This window comes from Drosophila innubila (assembly GCF_004354385.1).
Source record: "Drosophila innubila isolate TH190305 chromosome 2L unlocalized genomic scaffold, UK_Dinn_1.0 4_B_2L, whole genome shotgun sequence".
NCBI lineage: Eukaryota > Metazoa > Arthropoda > Insecta > Diptera > Drosophilidae > Drosophila > Drosophila innubila.
In genome coordinates this window covers 23,748,043-23,768,750 of record NW_022995372.1, presented here as the reverse complement: position 1 = coordinate 23,768,750, position 20,708 = coordinate 23,748,043, and the positions used below count along the sequence as shown (strand labels likewise).

Below are 20,708 nucleotides of genomic sequence, written 5' to 3'. Positions count from 1 at the left end.
AATATTTATTGAATTGAATTAAGTTAATTTTTAAATTAAATAAAAATGCATTTAATACATTTTTAATAATATTGTTAATTACATAGAATTCTCATCAACACAAAACTGTGGTTGAAACTGGAGGTAAGCCGTTTTTTTTACTTCGAAAATATGTACGAAAAAATTAAATCTCTGACATTTAGGAAACACCGACATTTCGAACGGCTGTTTTCAAAAGCAATTCTCTTCAAAAACTCTAGAGATTTCTGGAACACACCTGTATATCTAGCGAAAGTTTCAGAAAATATATTCTTAATATATATCAATATATACTCGATGTATTAATTATCAAATGTATAAAAATCGTTATTACAGGAGGTGCCACAGAAAACGAAACCAACCGAAAATCTCCCAACAATGCATTGAGATTTGAAGATTTCCGGTTGGTTTTGTTTTTGTGTGGCGCCCCTGAATATAATTTTTAATACATTTTTATTCAATCGGAGTTTTATAGATTAAAATGGATAAAGAATCAAAACTTAACACTATTCATCGAATAAATTAAACTTGAAATCTCTTTCAACTTTTGAATGGTGTATTTCGGATATCCAGATGATTTTGAAATTCAACCATTGCCTCTTTCAGTGCACTTCTTATTAACGTCTATTGAGAATATTTATGGGAGTGTTTCCTTAACGGCGGCTTAAACGTGCTCGTAACGAGGCATCTTCTTGAGCTTAATCATCTCGGTATCCATTAAGTATTTCCTGCGGCATTATTAGACAATCTTCAGTCATGTTGCCAATAGACTAAGCTCACAATTTCTGCACTGTCTCGACATCATCATATGCTACTGCGAATACGAGAGCGAGGATGACAACGAGAACGAGGACGAGTATGCGCCACAGTTTGCCTAATCTGATGATTTATAGAAATTTTGGGTCGCCATATAGTCGCATTAATTACGCCTCATAATAAGTGATTTATGGGAGCTGAGTTCTGGTTCTGGATACGGTTTCGGTTTCGGTTACGGTTACGGGGTTCAGTTCCAGTCTCTCTATCTCTGTCCCATTTGCAGGAGACTCATGAGCTCTGGCTTCACTCACACGCTCAGCACACACATCCTACATCCTACATTTTACATCCTGCGCCTTGATAACAACTGATTGCTCCGCCTGCGGCCAGAGAATCACATTAACACAAATGCCATAATTATGCTTTTTATGATGGCATCCAGTCAGTGTCAGTTTCAGTATCAGTATCTCTGTAGTCACCCCTGGCGATGAGACAAGTCGCAGTTGTAACTGTTACAATGAACTGACAGTACCTGTGACTACAAGTTTGTATATTAAATTAATTTAATTTAATTTTAGTTAGTTATTGAATATTCCGCATGATAATAATCATTGATTATGATTATTAATCATATCCTGTGATCCGAAAAATATAGCATATTATTTTCTATGATTTTGTAATTCTGAACTATTTTCTATAAATTACGTTTTTTCTCAAAAATATTTGACACAAGTACTATAATATATTTATATGTGTATATAAATTTTATAAAATAAAAATACTCCTGATGAAAATAAGTAATGCATTTAAATTATCTTATCCATCTGACTGACAACATCTCAATTTCCAAAGCTTAAAATTATTGAATAACCAGGTATAGAGTATCAGCTAGTCGTGCAACTTTATTTATTGCATTTAAGTTCTTTTTTTTTGGGTTTGCCAGTTTGAAAGTCCACAAAGGAAACGTTTCTCGTGTTATGCCATCTGCAACTGGTCTTATCAGTATACACACACACACACAAACACATACTTACACACACACAAAGCCATACAAACACACGGGGTGTGTGTTCCATAAATGTGTTGAATTTTACGCATTTTTAATTCCCTTTTTATGTGCGGCGTCAATCACAAATATTTATAGTTGCCTCGAAATGCTCTCTTGACTGATTTATTGGCCACGATGTTGCATGCCGCATGCCACATGCAGCAGCCTTCATATTCTCGCCAATGTTTTTGTGGTCCGTTCTGATTTAGGAAAGATTGTCAATCTTTCTGTAGACCAGGACATAATGGACGAACTGCCAGGGAACAGAGTCTATTGTGGATATATAAATATTTTAGATGGCAGTTAAATGAGACTGAGGAGGGTTGTGTAAGACTACTAACATACCCTATTAGAATGAATCCCAAAACCCCATAAGCTGAAAATTGCATAGCCAGCAGGAAAGAAGCACAGAAGGTTTTCGAGAAGCTCCAAAGTTGATCTCTGGAAATCTCTAAAATAACTGTAAAATAAACTAATTTCATCATTTAAATAAAATTAAACATTTCTGGGAAACTATGTGTTAACAATTTTATTAAATAACACTTTATTTGAAAGGAAAGATTTTCTCAAAATTATAATTTTTTTTCATTTTTAATGCAATATAAATTTAATGGCGAAATAAAGTTATTATTATTGAAATTTCTTAAATTTAAATAGAGTATTATTTGTTAATTCAACTTTTTTAATTATCACTTTATTGTGGATATGCCAAATGCATTCATAATTTTTATTTACTTATTTTTCATTTCTTTCTTTTTGGATGTCATCCAAATAGGGGAAAATGACAGTTAATTCTAACGGTCTTAAATCATTTTAACGGTACTACTTATAGCATCAGATCGTAAAACGGAAACGATTGTACAATCGTCATCGTTAGAGTCGTAAATTCGGTAAACGCGCTTAAGTGATTTTCACACTAAAAACAGCGGGTCACTTGGACTGAAATGGCACTCTCTCTTCCTCTCTCTCGCTCTGTCACTCTCTGGGTTTATGCTCTCACATAAAATTAAGTTTTATGAGCGCCGACGAAGGAACACAGTTCAACAATTAAAGAACAATAAAAGCCACTTTGATGATGTTCTACTCTTGGAGTTCTAGAGCTGAGAATTAGGAGAAACCTCTACCGATTGCTTGTTGTCTTTGTCGCCTGTTATTTTTATGACCGTCAACAGTTTTGACATGTGACATGTCGGGTCAGGCCAAGGTGCAACTGCAATCTGTCACGCCCGTTCACCTGGACTTGGTTTTCATTATTGTTGTTTACTGTCAAATAATGGACGAGTAGCTCGTTAAATCCGTCATTTTATGGGCCCTAAAAAAGGATCGTTAATTCTTAGACAAACTGTACCGCACCTTAAATAGCATTGGGTGTTTATTTAATTAGAACTTTTTGTATGTGACCCTAAAAACAAAACACATCTATAAAGAGGCGTGAAATGACTGCCCTTATCATTCTGACTTTTGACTTTATTCGGAACTAAATTTGCTCGCAATTGGGCTTGGTTAACGCCCACTCTTGGCCACGTTAAAGCTAATAAAAATTTATGGCACTTGGTAATTTAAGTTTATGCTTTCACTTGACTTGACTTGACTTGAAACAAAGCGCAACTTTAACAAATTGTGAAATTTACGATCGAAGATCGTTGAGGATCCCACGCGTTGTGCCAAGAAAAACGGAAGCGTCTTCCCTTGAAACTTCGTGGAGTCGAGGGGGAGAGAGAGAGAGAGAGAGAGAGAGAGAGAGAGAGAGGAAGTGTGTAGAGTGTGTCGTTAAGTGTGCACTTAACGCGGATTTATTACCTCCACCCACATAACGAGCTGCCATAAAGATCACCACCAGACTATGGGATCACACTGAGGAATCTGCTTTTAAATTGATTATATAGACATAAAAACAAAATAATGAAGCAAATGGATTTGGGCACTGAGAACATCATGTATAGCATGTTAATTGAGCATAAAATTCAATAAATTGCAAACTGATTCATTATGGTTTTTATTGATGGTACTACTCTTGAAAATATTAATTTTTAAAGCCAGTTAATCACAGTAAAATCAATTATATATTTTTATACATTTCTTGTTCTATTGTCAAACTAGAAAAACTTTCTATGTATTAAGTTGAATGAATTATAAATATAAAGTGAACAAAAGAAAAAAAATAAATCAAAAGAGTAAGAATATGAAAATAAAATACATGAAAACAATAAAATTTTTATAAAATTTTTCCCACAAGACACAGAATTCCAGTAAGTTAAGCCCAAGCTCTCAACACTAACGCTTTTTTCCAATTTAATTAATTATAATATTTTGATAATTGTATTACAGCCAGTATCAATAAGTTAAACAACTCTATAATGAACATTCCTTACTTTTAATTACTTTACTCTTCTGTCCACAACTAAATTTATATTCTTAAGTTTTTGAAGCCGTCGACATTCCTTGAACCAATCAAGTTGGATTTTATATTTATACGCAGAACAATTCTCGTTTATTCGATAGTCGACACAAATTTTGCATTTATGGCAAAATTAAATAGATTTCCGCATGTCTCCTAAATATTTAGCGGATGGGAGTGGATGGAAAACAACAAGATATCTCATATCATATTTATGGCCAATAAATGGCTAGAGAGAGATAGAATAATAGAGAGACACAGGGACACTGACAGCGAGAGAGAGAGAGAGAGAGATAGTCAAATGCAATCAGAACACTAAATCTGATGTACGCAGCTAATTGCGCATAGATTACAAGATGCATGAGCGATATTAAACGCCGCCCAATGCCAAAACCCCAATGTTACCAAGTCCCTCTGCCCATCTCGGCCAGGAAACTGCCGATCGAACCGAACGACAGCTCAATGAGAAATTGCGACAGAGACAACTCTATTTGGCGGTAACGCTGAATTCTGCGATGCTTCGATCGCCTGGCCGGGAACTTGGGATTGGGATTGGGACTGGGACTGGGACTGAGAGTGAGACGGAGACTGAGACTGGGACCGTTGCTTATTTATTTCGAATTGACCCATTTGGTAATATTCATAATTTAAGTGCGCACGAAAGCCGCCGCAACAGCAACAACAACTATAACTACAACAAGAAATAAAAGTTATTTTCGTCTCGTCGAAGTTTTGATACTCTGGCAGACTATAGTAGATTTAAAGAACAGTTTTGGTACTTTAAAAAGTATCTGATTTTCAAATATATATTTCAATTTTAAATATTTTGAAAATCAAAATGATTTTATAGGTAAAAATTCATCTTTCTATTCTAAACAAACTTTTATTAGTATGTAATATACAACTAATTTCATAGCATAGAATAGCATAGTTTTTAAAAAAACAGGTTGATTAGACTAATAGTTGTCCGTTTTTAAGAAAAATCGGAATGTTCACGAATTCTTAGAATGTTTAGAATATCATTAAATACACGACTTGTGGCTTTTTCCTCAGATATCTCAAAGGAAACGAAAGTATTCATTTATGGGTTACACAATCCATGACAAATTTATAATACTATTTGCCAGGGTATAACAACAACAACGACAACGACGTCGTCGCGGCCAAAGAGCTGCATAAATTCTCGCGCCCCACACTGAAAACTGAAAACTTTGGGATCTGAGATCAGGATCAGTTGGTCCGGCCGCCATTTGAGTTTATTTGCGATCGTTGCGCTTGTCATAAGTTGCCGCCAAATTGTTGCATTGTACCTGCTGCGTGTGGATGCCAAGTCTATAGCCAACTCGACTAGCTTGTAACTCAGAAATCATTAAAAGTGCGAGATACTTTATGAATTCGTCGTGGGCCGCAAAAACAGTCAGATGGCGCGCCTGGCGTGAAATATGCACATAAAATGTATCTGCGAAGTATCCTCGCCTTAAATGCAAACTAGCCTCACCTCAATACCCCATCTCCCGATTCTACACTCAACATTCTCAATACCCAATCGGCGAGCTGTCCGTTGAATTATTGTTAACGATTTGCAGTTAATTTTGGTCCATAACTTTTCAGTTCGATTTCATGGTTCGCCTCTTATTGACTTTATTTTGAATGCTAATGGCTCGATCAGTCCGTCATTGGCATATTGGAAATTGATCTGCTTATTCCTGATTTAATGCTTCTATATACACATGTATTTGCCAGTTATTTGTTACGCTTTCAGAAGCTTTGAAAGCACATGAAAGCTCTGAAAGCTTACTGTGTAATGATTTTGAATAAAATAACTTAAATAGTTTTACCAAGACTTGTCTGATTGTTTGTTACTTATGATTTTGTCAGAATATTTAATAGCTTTTGAAAGCTCTGTACTTATATTTTTGGTAGCTCATTAACTGTATGAGAGAGCTTAAGTTATTTAAACGCATATTAATGCACTCCGCAAAACACATCTAGTCGTTGAAAGCACCTAAATTGATTCTAAAACTTGGAGAGCACTCAAATGCTTTCAAAAGCTCATTAAAGCTTTAAGTGAATATTATAAGCTCGAGTGTACGCTTATATTTAAAGGTTTACAAGATTAACATAGCTTTTAAAGCACATTAATTACATGAAAGCTTCCGAACGCATAAAATTAAATTAAAACTTTGAAACTGCTGCGACAGCACTAGAAAGCTTTAAGTAAGTATTACTTGCACTTAAAATTACATGAGTATAACGCTTCTTACCTGTTTATTACTTATGAAAAGATATTTTAGAATGCTTTTTACGAACAGGATTTAAGCCCCTGCGATCGTTGGTCGTTATTGCGACCCTGTCGATCGTTTGCAAAAACAAAAATTATTCACATCATTATTAAATTAATGCAATCGATTTGCATATTTTCTTTTACGACTCAAAGTAATTTACCATGCAGAATTTATTATTATTTCATTTCATTTCTTGATTTCTCTCCATCAGCTGCAGTCGGCTTTTGTGTCTGTTTTATTATCGCAACTTCTGTGGATGTCGTCTCCAACGGAGGGAAGCTGCTGGAAATGACCATGTGTCATTTACATACGAATATACCCCGATTACCCGATTGTCCGATTGCCAAGAGGGACCCAAGCTGTGGCGATAACGACTCCTGACTTTTACCTACCTGTTCTCCCTTCGTCCCCTTTCCTTCCGCTTCAAGCAGGCTGTATCTGTGCCGGGATCAGTCATCAGCTTTATGTGGCATATAATTTTTATTTGGTTCGTTCATAAGAGCATCGTAAAATTTTTGATGACGTTCGTCAAATTGTAGTTGTCGTTGTCGTTGTTGGTTGTTGGTTGTCGATTGGTTGGTTGTTGGTTGTCGTTGTCATGGTCGGTTGTCTGTTGTTGTTGATGGTTTGTTGCATCTTCACAGTTCCCGCAGCGCCACAAGCTAAATTTCATTTGCAAGCTGTTTTCTTCGTCGCCCATAAAACTATATATTTATGGTATTCATTCCGCTTTTAAACTCCACTTGGCAATATTTTAAGAAGTTGCCCTCATTCAACCTTTATATTAAGCACTCGCTTTCCAAATAATTGTTTTTAAATTTTTTTCAAAATTCAGATAGATTAGATTTAATGATTTACAAAAAATTCATAATAAATATACAATTTGTTTTGCATCCCAAGTATTCGAAACAATAAAGTTGTTCACGTTAAAAATATTTAAATCAATTATTATCCAAAACTGAATACTTAAAAGGTGCAATAAATAAAATAAAAACTGCAACATTTTGTGGGTATTAAAAAGAAAATGTAATTGAACAATTAGTAAAGAGCAAGAGAAAATGAGAGTTCGAAGGGATATAAAATCAAAAAAAAAATAATATATATATATAGAAATAGTGAAACATATTGGTCTTGCATACATCCAAATTTTGAATTGAAAAATAATTGCTCGAAATTTCTCTTTCAAACACTTTTTTCTTTCCCAAAATTGAACTTGTAGTAGGCATTGATATTGCCACATTGAAAATCAATTTACTTTCATTCAAAAGGCTTTAAAAAATCATTCGTTTAGCTGCTGTGGCCGGTGAAAGTACGAAATCGAAAAATTGCAATTTGATTAAATTAATAACTAGACAATTTAAATTTGTGTCGAGTGTGTAAATTGAATTGAAGAGAAAATGAATCAACGTCGTCGAATACGTGAGGATAAGCTGGACGAGGCGGAGATTAGGGAAAGGGGCATCCCTGCAGCAAAGCATCCTCGTCGCACGGATCGCATGGAGGTGATGTCCAGGATTGAGGATCTGTTGGTCAACTTGGGTGACTACAGGGGGGACAGGGACAGTGTACAGGGTCGCATCGAGGATCTCAGCTACCTGGTGAGTGATGTTCTTCCCAGCCATAAGCCGGATATACTACGGACCCTGGTTGAATGCATCTCCAGGCAATCAATGCAAAGTGGCGCCTACGCGACCTTTCTGGGATTGGTGAATGTGAGGGATTATGAATTTGGAGCCCAGTGTGTGAATTGTTTGATGCAACAGCTGTTGAAGTCGCTGCATGAGGCACAGTGGGTAATGGCAAGAAGTCTGATGATGTTGCTGGCAGATCTGGTCAACACAAGTGTGGTGACAGTTGCCTCAATGCTGCAGTTGCTCACCGATCTTGTCAATGTCTGCGAGGAGGAGAATTCACCACAGAGACGTCGCGATTTTTATGCCTATCTGGTGCTCAGCCCATTGCCTTTAATAGGACGCGAGCTCTACGAGAAGCGGGAGATGGCATTTCAAATGCTGATCAAGCGGCTGCAGCTCTACATGAACAAGGATCGCTGTGCGGGAGAAGGTGCGACATTGTTGCGCATCTGGTACAACGGGGAGATGCCACAACATGAGTATCTAGTACTGCTCTGGCAGCAGATATTGCGACTCGATCGGGATCATTGGATCGAAAAGCAATTGCTGCGTCCCTATTTAGCTTTTGATGATACACTGAGCACAGCCTTACAGCATCATCTGCCCATCTTGGAGCCGCCAGGATATCAACCGGAGAACGTCTCCTATCCTCGTCCTTGGCTCATCTTTCATCTCTTTGAGTTGAGCGACTCACCGTCGACTCTGCGACTGCCGGAAGAGCTGGACATTGAGCGGCATGTCATTGAGTCTCACATTTTGGAGATATTGCAACTGCATCATTTGGAGAGAAAAACTTGCGCCGAATTGTTGTCTTCATATATTGTGTCGAAGCCAGATCTTGCCGTGGAACACTGCATTGTCGAGGTGCTGTTGGGTCAAATGTTGCAGCTGCCCAGTCCTCCATATTTGACCATCAATTATGGCTCCATAATCATAGAACTTTGCAAACTGCGACCCAATAGTTTCCCTCAAGTTGTCGCCCAGGCAGCCGACATACTCTTCACCCAACTGGAGTTTATGAACGTCTCGAGCTTGGATCGATTTGTCAATTGGTTCTCACATCATTTAAGCAACTTTCGCTATCAATGGTGCTGGCAGGACTGGGAGAGTTGCACCACAGTGCCGGATCTGCATCCCAGTGCGATGTTTGTGCGTGAGCTTCTCAAGAAGTGCATGCGGTGGGTATACAGTTTAGATTAATACTACTTAAATATTTTATAATAATTTTATAATCGTATTTTTCTTGATGAAAATCAAATATCTGCTCCTTTCTAAAATTTATATATTTATTTTTAATTATGGAATCGTTTTTTTTTAAGAAGTGAACTAATTCAGTCAATAGTTTTTTTTTTTTTGTAAAAAATTGGAATTTTTATGTTACCTACCATACATCATTTTGGATCTTGTTACCTATATACGTAAGAGTGAACTTTTGACAACCGCATTGTCGCAAAAAAAAAAATTTAACCACTCGAATATACGAGTACATGTTTCCTTATATATATGTTTCTTATTATTTCCAACGAGCCACAGAAACGATGCATAGATTATAATGAGTTCTAAAAAATGCATATAAATTATATTCCCAAAAAAAATATTATTTTTGTTCGTCTTTGTCTGGATAATCGACAGGACCATTTTTTCAGCTGTTACCATATGGTAACGCTAGTACCGAAAGTGTGCTGGTATTTTTAATACTACAAATCTCGAATATTTGCGAATAAGTCTAATAAACACAGCTTTATCCAACAGGGGGCTCCTTCTTGATATATTTGACCAAATTTGGTTCAAGTCGGTGCAGTATATCGTTTATATAACAAAGCTGTCATAGGGACAATCGGGGTCAATTTCACCTTTTGTATGGAAAACTTTTTTATTTTCTGAGATATCTCAACCAAACTCACAGAATATGCATTTAAGTTGGTTATACATCCTGACCAAATTTGATTCAATTCAGCTTACTATATCACATAGCTGTCCTAGGAACAATCATATTTTATGAAAAAAACAGCACCGAAACGCGACTAAAATATATGGAAAAAACCTGTGCCCTGTCGGTACTAGCGTTACCATATGGTAACAGGAAAAAGAAAAGCGTAAATTTACCGAGAAAAGTGTTTTTTATTCCGAATTATTTTCATAATTATAAAGAGCATTCTTTTACCATTCTAATGATGTGTGCATTGCATATAGTTCAGCACTAAAGTTAGTTAAACGATTTAAATTTACTTGCGACCAATTGCCAAATGCCGTTTTTTTGCACTGCAGAATATAGTGAGCTTCGAGAGATTGTTTCAATCAACTTTTTACCGGTTAGAGACAACTAATTACTCTTAGAATATCATATTAAAGTTAATCTAATGTTAATATGTTGTCGGGTTAAATTCTTATGAAAAAAACTATGAATCTGTGTCCAATTTATCAATGAACTGATCTTTTTTATTGACAATTTTTGAAGTCAGATTTTCAAAACCAATGCTCAATTTGTACTTATTTGATATCAACTCAATTCTTCCACAGTCTTAGCTATCATCAGCATATTGTGCAGTTGTTACCGCAATCTTATGCAGCCCTGATTCCCTTGCCGCCAGATCCAATTTTCAAGTATATCAATGAACTGTTGCCGGGTGCCAAGTTGGCCAAGCAACTGTTGGAAGCCATAAGGGGCAAGTCCAGTGCTTTGGCAGTTGGCGGTTTCATCGAAGCTTCCACAGAGTTGGATGAGAACATCAAGATCAATGTAATGATGCAGACGTTTCTGCATCTCGGCAGCAAGTCCTTTACACATGTATTTTCCATTTTCAGCAAATTTCAGCCAGTGATGAAGGTGAGTTTATGTCTATATTTCTTCTGGGGACTTCTGCTCACACTACACGCACAGATGCTGGCCTACAACAAGGTCAACCAGTTGGCCATTCTGGAGGCTCTCTCTGAAGTTTGGCTCAACAACGATCAACTTCAGCTTGTTGTCGCCGAGAAACTGTTGAAAATTCGAATCGTGGATGCCAATGTAATTGTCGACTGGATCTTTGGACAAAAACACAAATTAACTCATATGTATCTTTGGGAGCTGCTCAACCTGGTTATCAAATTTACCAAGAATCATTCCCAAGACAATGATGAGGAGCAGCTGTCGAATCTTTGTTGTTTTCTTCTTAATATTGTTCAGAGCTGCGTTAAAGTCGTAGCAGAACATGAACAAACATTCGAGCAGAAGGAGATGGACTACTGGTCCGACTGGGTATTGGGACGCCTACAAGGTGTGCTCTTCAATTACATCGATGACTTTCGTCTCATTAGCTTCAAGCTACGTCAAATTGCATCCGAATTGGACAACAGCAAACGTCTGGTGAAGCTAATTGAGAACTATTTGGCCTACATTCAATAGGGCTAATTATAAATAATTGAAATGTTAACTTTTTGTATTATAAAATGTATAATATAATATATTAACATAATTATTGGTACAACTATCTCTCAAATGAAATGACTTAATTCAAATTAAAAATTTATTTTTAAAACTTAATTTCGAAAAAATCCCTGATTAAAAATTACGGTTTTCTACAGGGAATTTCACTCTGATTAGGAACGAGATCAAGTAAGAGTTCATGAAAAAGTTCCAACCATGTACACTGATAATTATATTCTGATAATTCCACTGGCATATTCTGATATGGATTAGGTATATAATGTGGTTCTCTGTTGAGAAAAATGTCAGTTGTCTCAAATTCATTCAGATTTATAGAAGTGTCAATTGAGTACATCAGAATGAAAATCATTTTATTTGGAATTTTGGTCACAATCCTCTCAGTGCCAGAAATTATAGTAAGTTTGTCTATCTAATCCCATTGAAGCTTAAATTAAAAGTGAAACTTATTATTTAGGCACATCTAAGCGGTCTTAATCTGGAAAATGGACAAATAACTACCCGGTATTCGCCAAACCTAGATACTGTTGAGCCACATCCATCTGCCGCAGGAAGAGTGCAAGAACAGTTTGGTAAGGTAGAAGAAAAGCTTATAAGCCTTGATCAAAAGTTAGAAGAAAAATTTGCAAACCTTGACCAAAAGATGGTTAAAAAGCTTGATGAAATGTTGGCAAAACTTGATCAAAAATTGGAAGAAAAGGGTGCAGATCTACGCAACGCAATGTCAACCAGAAAACCCGTAGAAATCCCGAAATTTCAAAAAATTGGAGTAAAATCCTACTATATTGATAACACAGAAAATGTCAATTGGTTTGTCGCAGTTCACAAATGTCGTGAAATTGGTGCAAATCTTGCAAGTCTGCAAAGTATGGAAGAGTTGAAGGCAGTCAGCGAGAATTTAATCGATAAACACTACTGGCTGGACGTCAATGATCTCGGCATTAAGGGTGTGTACAAATTGCTAAAATCTGGTCAGAAAGCTGCCTTTTTACACTGGCATCACTGGCAACCCGATAACTACGAGAATAACGAACATTGCGTTGAGTTGCTAAACAGGGATTCAAACTATGCCATGAATGATCGGGATTGTCAATTCAAATGTCACTTTATTTGTGAGAAGGATGAACAAAATTAATTTTATAATACTATCACGTCCGTTCCGACTTTCACTATCGCAATTTACTTTTAGTTGCTGAATTTAAATCCAATAAAGTGTAAAACAATCATTTTTAAATTCTTACTGAAACGTAAAAAGACACAATTTATTAAATGCTGTTAAATAAAAAGTTAATTCCGGAAATATAAATATATAAAATAATTGTATTCCTAGTTGTGCAACAATAATTCATGTGATGTGATTCATTATAATCCATTTCAGAAAAGGCTTAAAGGACTGTACAAATCTTTCTCGTTTCGGATCTAGACAGTACTATATTTTTTTACCTTTTTAACGATTATCAATGAATTCAATTAATTAAGCATTTGATTTGACAAGAAATTAATGGGTAATACAGTTCAGCATATAGAGAATTAGCGACTCAAACTTTATTCGGCAATTTATTAACTTGGAAAATTCAATTTTATAATCCTCGTTCAATAATAATTTTGGATCATGAGATGATGAAAATCAAATATCTGCTCCTTTCTAAAATTTAGATATTTATTTTTAATTATGGAATCGTTTTTTTTTAAGAAGTGAACTAAGTCAGTCAATAGTTTTTTTTTTTTGTCCAAATTTGGAATTTTCATGTTGCCTACATGCATACATGGGTCAACTTGTAGGACTTTTGACAACCGCATTGTCTCAAAAAAAAATTTACCCACTCGAATATACATGTCTCTTTATATATATATGTTTCTTATTATTTCCAACGAGCGACAAAAACGATGCTGAGATTATAATGAGCTCTAAAAATTGCATATAATAGGGCTAATTATAAATAATTGAAATGTTAACTTTTTGTATTATAAAATGTATAATATAATATATTACCATAATTATTGGAAAAACTATCTCTCAAATGAAATGACTTAATTCAAATTAAAAATTTATTTTTAAAACTTAATTTCGAAAAAATCCCAGATTAAAAATTACGGTTTTCTACAGGGAATTTCACTCTGATAAGGAACGAGATCAAGTAAGAGTTCAAGAAAAAATTCCAACCATGTACACTGATAATTATATTCTGATAATTCCACTGGCATATTCTGATATGGATTGGGTATATAATGTGGTTCTCTGTTAAGAAAAATGTCAGTTGTCTCAAATTCATTCAGATTTATAGAAGTGTCAATTGAGTACATCAGAATGAAAATCATTTTATTTGGAATCTTGGTCATAATCCTTGTAGTGCCAGAAATTATAGTAAGTTTGTCTATCTAATCCCATTGAAACTTAAATTAAAAGTGAAACTTTTTTAGGCACATGTAAGCGTTTTTAATCTGGAAAATGGACAAATACCTACCCGGTATCCGATAAACCTAGATACTGTTGAGCCACATCCATCTGCCGCAGGAAGAGTGCAAGAACAGTTTGGTAAGGCAAAAGAAAAGCTTAAGCTAAGCCTTGATCAAAACTTGGAAAAAAAATTTGCAAACCTTGAACAAAAGGTAGTTAAAAAGTTTGATGAAATGTTGGCAAAACTTGATCAAAAATTTGAAGAAAAGGGTGCAGATCTACGCAACGTAATGTCAACAAGAAAAACCTACTATATTGATAAATCAGAAAATGTCATTTGGTGCAAATCTTGCTAGTAAGAATTTAATCGATAAACACTACTGGCTGGACGTCAATGATCTCGGCAGTGAGGATGTGTACAAATTGCTAAAATCTGGTCAGAAAGCTGCCTTTTTACACTGGCATCGCTGGCAACCCGATAACTACGAGAATAACGAACATTGCGTTGAGTTGCTAAACAGGGATTCAAACTATGCCATGAATGATCGGGATTGTCAATTCAAATGTCACTTTCTTTGTGAGAAGGATGAACAAAATTAATTTTATAATACTAGAACGTCTGTTCCGACTTTCACTATCGCAATTTACTTTTAGTTGCTTAATTTAAATCCAATAAAGTGTAAAACAATCATTTTTTTATTCTTACTGAAACGTAAAAAGACACAATTTATTAAGTGCTGTTAAATAAAATGTTAATTCCGGAAATATAAATATATAAAGTTATTGTATTCCTAGTTGTGTAACAATAAATAAATGTAAAAATCTATGTGATTCTTTATAATCCATTATACTATATTTTTGTACCTTTTTAACGATTATCAATGAATTCAATTAATTAAGCATTTGATTTGACAAGAAATTAATAGGTAATTCCGTTCAGCATATAGAGAATTAGCGACTCAACATTTATTCGGCAATTTATAACTTGGAAAATTCAATTTTATAATCCTCGTTCATTAATAGTTTTGGATCATGAGATAACCCCTAAATTGAATCTGCATCTCAAATTATCTCACTTGAAAAATAGAAATTCTATAAAGTAAATTGATTAACTTTTTCTTACTGAACATTGTGATAAGTATGATATCTCTCTCTCTCTCTCTATCTCTCTCTCTCTCTATTTATCAGCATTGTTATTCCATATAAGATTACTCGGCATGCCTCTGCCCACCTCCTCTGCCCACTTTGGTGCTTTAGCCTCCCACAAGCCATTCATATGAGAACCGTTTGGGTTTGACATAAATGCCATGTTGTACAGTATGTCTATTTGGTGTTCAACTGACGCCGATGGCTTGCACAAGCATTTCGAGGGGAAACCCCATACCCCTCTCCTAACCCACCGACTCCATTTACCCCTACTTTGTGAATACTGTATGCTCATCCATGTGTTTGTGTGCGTTATTTCGCGCTTGTGGTGCTAAATTGGGTGATAACTCCTTTTTAATGGCTCAGCTTTTGCTTGTGCTGTTGTTGTTGTTGTTGTTTGTTGTTGCTGCTGTTGTTCTAAGTTTTATTTTTATTTGCGCCGCTAAAACTCAATTTTCGAATCAAACAACCACGAGGAGGATTTCTCGTCCACATCCTCATCTGCCAATCGTCTGACTTCCTGTCGGTTTGTTCTGTTTGCTGATGATGTCCTCAACAATGTCGTGTTGTTGGTTGTTGCTCTTATTGTTGTTGTCGTTGTTGGTATTGCCATTTTGCTTTTATTGTTGTTGATGGGAGCTGTTGCCGTTGCCGTTGTCACAAATGCAAATAATGGCACAATTGTGTTTGTGCAGCTCTTAACTGCTTTTATTATTTAATTCCTCAATATTAGTGGCGCTGCATGAATACGTATGTACAATAAATGCCGCAAACTGTGGCACATACTAATGTCATGACTGGCATATTTACATTTACAAAGCATTTTTATACAAAGAGGAAAAGTAAATAAATAATTTTTAAACTATATTTCATATTCAAATATTTGTTTTAATTTCTATTCCTTAATTAATTTTATTTTCAGCAATATAACATTTTAATGTTAATTTTAACTATTGCAGAGACTGGAAAAATGGTTTAAAATAATTAATATTTTAATACATGATTCGTGCATTTTATTACGAAAATTATGTTCAATTTAAAAACCATAGCATACCTTTAAGCGCATATGAAAAATGATAAACAGTGGTGTTTCAGAAATGCTAACCAACCGCAAAGAAATCAAAAAAGTTTAGGCTTTTGGTTGGTACTCGGTAAAGTCCGCTTTAAAGAAATTTTAAAAATAAGTTTAATATTATATCCATATTTTTAGTTGTTTTGTTCCATTTATTTAGGGAATTTATAGATACTAACACAATGGTAAATTCTTTAAAATGTTAATTTGTTTCTACGAATTATGTGAAGATTTTAAGCTTGAATTGTATGTCATTGCTTCAGAGGTGTCATTAATTCCAAGTTGCTCGTCTTGACTTTGACTTTGGTTCTCACCACATAAATTCCAGGATATGTGCAATTAGACGGCAATTAGTTGTTTAAACGCCTTGACACTGAACACACACGCATATTTGTATGTGTAATAAGCAATTATCATGAATCACAGGCACACAAACACACACACACACACATACTCACACACCCACATACGCCCACTTCTTAACGCCCTTCTAGTCTCAGTTGAAAATCAGCCAGCCAACTAATTAGCCATATAAAAATTGGTAACAGCTCAGCCAAAATACTTGCAATTGTTAGTTGTAGAAAGAGAGTGTGAGCGGGAAAGAAAGAGAGCGAGAATAGAGATAGCGAGTGGGCTGAGTAGTTGTATAAATAATTGTGCATGTGTTGCAGGCACGTTAATTGTTAAACAAACGCGCGTTTATCACTCAGAGCAACAATAACAACAACAACAACAAGAACAATACAATAACAATGGTCGCATCCCTAACACCGTTAGCATAGTCTGGGCCAATATTGTCCTTGTCGTTTCGCTCGTTTAGACGGATGAAAAGCAACACAGGCTGCGTTTTCCCATATACGACTACAGATCCACATCCATATCATCAAGAGAACAGCGCCAAATGCTTTGACATCCGCCCACCGTGAAAGAGAGGGGTAGAGAGTAAGAGAGACAGGGAGAATGAAAGTGGAGGGAGTGTGAGAATTGTTATGTTTTTCGTATTTAACCTCAGACATGGGCCTCGTTTGTATACATTCCAACAGCCACTGCCAACTGCTGCTGCTGCAATTGTACTGTGGAAACAAGTAAGCACTAGAGAGTCGAGAATGCGCGACTCTGGGATACCCTGCCCAGCCAAAAGATGGAAAGAAATTTAGGAAAAAGTTCAGGAGTAGTATTAGTTCCTAAATCTTTTTTAAAATTTGTTTTCTTACTTAAATTTTATCCACACAAATATTAATTAATTTTCATAAATGTTTCCACATTTTTCTTAATTTCTAAGGCTCATGAGATGCTTATGAAACTATTCAGTTAATAGATTCCCAACTTTACACAGAATCTAACTTAAGTTAATGGCTTAATGAGAAATAATTTTCTTCACTATTTCAAATTCAAATAGAAATAAAATTGTATATGTAAAATTATGTAAGTACGTGTATTCCACTTTTTTTCAAATCTCTCCACTCCGTCAACTTTTAAGCGCTATATCAAATGTTTCTTGAATAAATTCTGGGCTTGTTACCCGATCGTGAAAACATTTTTGGGGGAGATCGGGAATAGAGTACCAACTTTTATTAATCTCAATCATGAAAATTAGAGTGCTACTTACTCTAAATTGAGAGCATATAGCTCTAGTTTCTGAGATCCATGTAAACATTACAGGCTTAGTCTTTTACTTAATTTTTAAAGCCTTTAGTGGTTCATTTATAACTGAGTTTTTTGCGTTTCCATTGAAGTTTTATTTTTAACAATTTGTCATTAAAATTGTCAATTTCGAATTAAAGTTGAAACATACTTTATACTTTATACTCTGTCTGTTGCATACATTGGCACAAAGTTATACTACTCGTATACGCTTTGGGTAGTGTGTATAATTATTAACAACGACAACAGCGCCGACGTCGACGTCGACAGCGACGGCGACGGCGACAACGACGCATCGTTCATCGCGCTCACATATGGCGGAAATGACACTTTTACAGTTAGCATCGCGAAGCGTAACCCAACAGCCGAGCAAGCGAATGAGAGAGAGAGACATAGAGAAAGGACGAGATGTGCGAGTGAGCAAGGTATAGTGCGCGACACGTACGCAACACAGACGCAATAAACTTCATTTGTGACAGGCCGCAATGCCAACAGGCGGACACGGACATAAACAGGAACACAGAACAGGCGAAGGGACAACAAGAGCAGAGAGAAGAGAGAGGAGGTGGAGAAGGAGGAGGGGGAGAGTGATCGGGGGTATTCTGCAGAGTCATGTCAACGCTGTGGTGAATGTTGATGCAACGCGGGGATGAGCAACAGGATTGGCTGATGTTCCTCTTGCTGCTGTTGCCAACATGGCTAATGAATAAACCGGGCTTGAAATATGACCACATTGCTGCCATCCTGTCCAGCTTGCGGACTCAACTCGCTTTATTTGCCAATGCCCAATGAAGAGGTTCCAAAAAGAGCTTAGTTGTCGGGTCAATAAATCATACACAAGTCTCTCTGTTGAACAGCTTTATGTATGCTTAAGGAAGTACAGTAGATTCTCATAAATTAGAATTTTCTTAAACCGAATTCTACTAAAATTAAAACCTTAAAATTTGAATGCAGGCTATTCTGTTCTTAGCCAATAAAAGAGTTGAGAAATTACTTAAATGCTTAATTACTATGAAAGGTACAGAACAAATTTTGATTTTGAGATTTTATTTAAAAAACGTGTTCCAAAAAAACATAAAAATTTTACTCTTAACATAATTTTACTCAGTTTATTAACAAAAATTGCCAGCTCTTTTTATATAACTTTATTTATATTCTACTCATTTTATTTGAAGAGTTTTAAATAATTTATATTCAAATTATATTTTGACCATATTCATGTTTGTTCACGTTTCTTTACATAGTGCAGTTATACTTATTAAACAAAACAGTAAAATAAACTTTGTAAGTAAATTTTGACATTTTTAAAGTTTTTAGTATGAAAAAGATATAAGATATTTGAATTAAGTGTACTTTACAACGGCTAGAATTCAGAAGATAATACAACATATGTAAATATATTATAGGCTACAAAATTGTAGTGTGTGTTTATTTTTTATTAAAAATTTTATACTATACGAGAGTCTACAGCAAAAATAGTAGAAATTAAAAAATTGTTTGTGCTGACTTTTAATTATTTCTAATAAAAATAATATAGCACAGAAAATAAAACTGTTTAGATACTCCAACTTTTCTGAAAAATCAAGTAATTAATTTGTATGCAAGACTAAATTAAAATCTTTTTCTGTTACTTTCATATAGCTGGCCATCATGCAAAACGAGTCGGATGAACTGGAGGACACGCATCTGTGCATCAAGTGCAATGCGACGATTGTGGGACTGGAAAAATACATAGAACACCGCAAGAGGAGTTGCCTGAGCATTGCCAGAAGTCAGACGCAGCAGGAAAAACAGGTGGTGGCCAGAACGGCATCGGGAGCCACGGATCACAGCTATGATGGCTTTCACTTTGCGGAACCGGAGGCACCGAGCAGTTATCTGCGCAAGACGACGGCCAGTCATGGAGGGAAGACATCCAAGTCCTTGACGGAGGCCTATGATCCGACCTATGAACTGGGTGCCGATGTGTTCTTCTCCTCACTGCAACTGCAGAGTGTCTCCACGGGCGGCAAGACGAGTGCACGTCCCGAAAGGGCCAAGGAGGAGTCGAGTTGGCATGCCAGCAGCAGGTGCACAGATCCTCTGCTGAAAGCGGTGCGGGAACAGGAGGAATCTGACTTTAAGCCACTGAAATTCGTGCATTCCCCTGAGGCCAGCGAGGAGGAGGAGGAGGAGGATGAGCCAGATGATTTCGATGATGATGATCAGGATCACGATGCGGACGAGGACTACGATGCACGTCGTCACTCGCCACCAGCTGTGCCGGCAACCCACACGGGCGGCAAGTGGAAGCCCGAGCATCGTCCACAGTTGCGTCACACGCATCTCGAACGCATCTCGCCCAGCTGGGATGATCCCCCAGAGGAGTCACATGACCATCCGCCAGCGGAGCACACACATGGCAAATGGGTGCCGGGCAGTAAACAGCTGGAGTACCGCGAAAACATCGACTTGACCAAGCTGCAACAACCGGGTGCAAGTTATTGGTGCAACATCTGCTGTCGTCGCCTCAAGACGCGTCCCAACTACGAGCAGCATCTGCGCAGTGGTTACCATCACCGCCGGGCGGATGCAGAGCGTCAGTTGGAGCAGGCCAATCTTGAAGGCGCCAATCTCACACTTGCCAAGGACTTCGAGCCAGTGCAGCATGTGCAGCATGTGGAGCACGTGGAGCAGCTGCAACCTCGTCGGCGTCGCCGTCGCGCCAATCTGCTGAGATGTGAGCTCTGCCGACACAGCATGGCCAGATATCTCATGGGCAAGCATCTCATCTCCCACTTTCACTATCGACGCCTGCAGCAGCAACAGACGCAGCTGCGCCGCCAGAGCTCCCTGCATGCCATCCTCGAGCACATGGGCAGCATTGTGAGGCAGGCGCCTTT

General features: G+C 36.6%; 3 protein-coding genes across 3 annotated transcripts in view; all 3 read left to right on the top strand.

Annotated features, from left to right (window-relative positions):
• LOC117780965 (zinc finger protein 709) overlaps positions 1–20,708 on the top strand; it is a 50,538-nt gene that overhangs the window by 10,718 nt on the left and 19,112 nt on the right. The window contains 1 exon segment of the mRNA XM_034617666.1: positions 19,468–20,707. Within this exon segment, the coding sequence (XP_034473557.1) occupies positions 19,477–20,707 (1,231 nt within the window). The 5' untranslated portion in view covers positions 19,468–19,476.
• On the top strand, positions 7,862–11,571 carry LOC117780967 (nuclear cap-binding protein subunit 1-like). The gene is made up of 3 exons (XM_034617667.1): positions 7,862–9,317; positions 10,660–10,966; positions 11,021–11,571. The coding sequence occupies exons 1-3, from the start codon at positions 7,903–7,905 to the stop codon at positions 11,525–11,527; spliced, it is 2,229 nt and encodes a 742-aa protein (XP_034473558.1). The 5' UTR covers positions 7,862–7,902; the 3' UTR covers positions 11,528–11,571.
• Positions 11,882–12,857, top strand: LOC117780975 (collectin-10-like). The gene is made up of 2 exons (XM_034617679.1): positions 11,882–11,964; positions 12,024–12,857. Exons 1-2 carry the CDS (start codon positions 11,908–11,910, stop codon positions 12,699–12,701), a joined length of 735 nt encoding a protein of 244 aa, XP_034473570.1. The 5' UTR covers positions 11,882–11,907; the 3' UTR covers positions 12,702–12,857.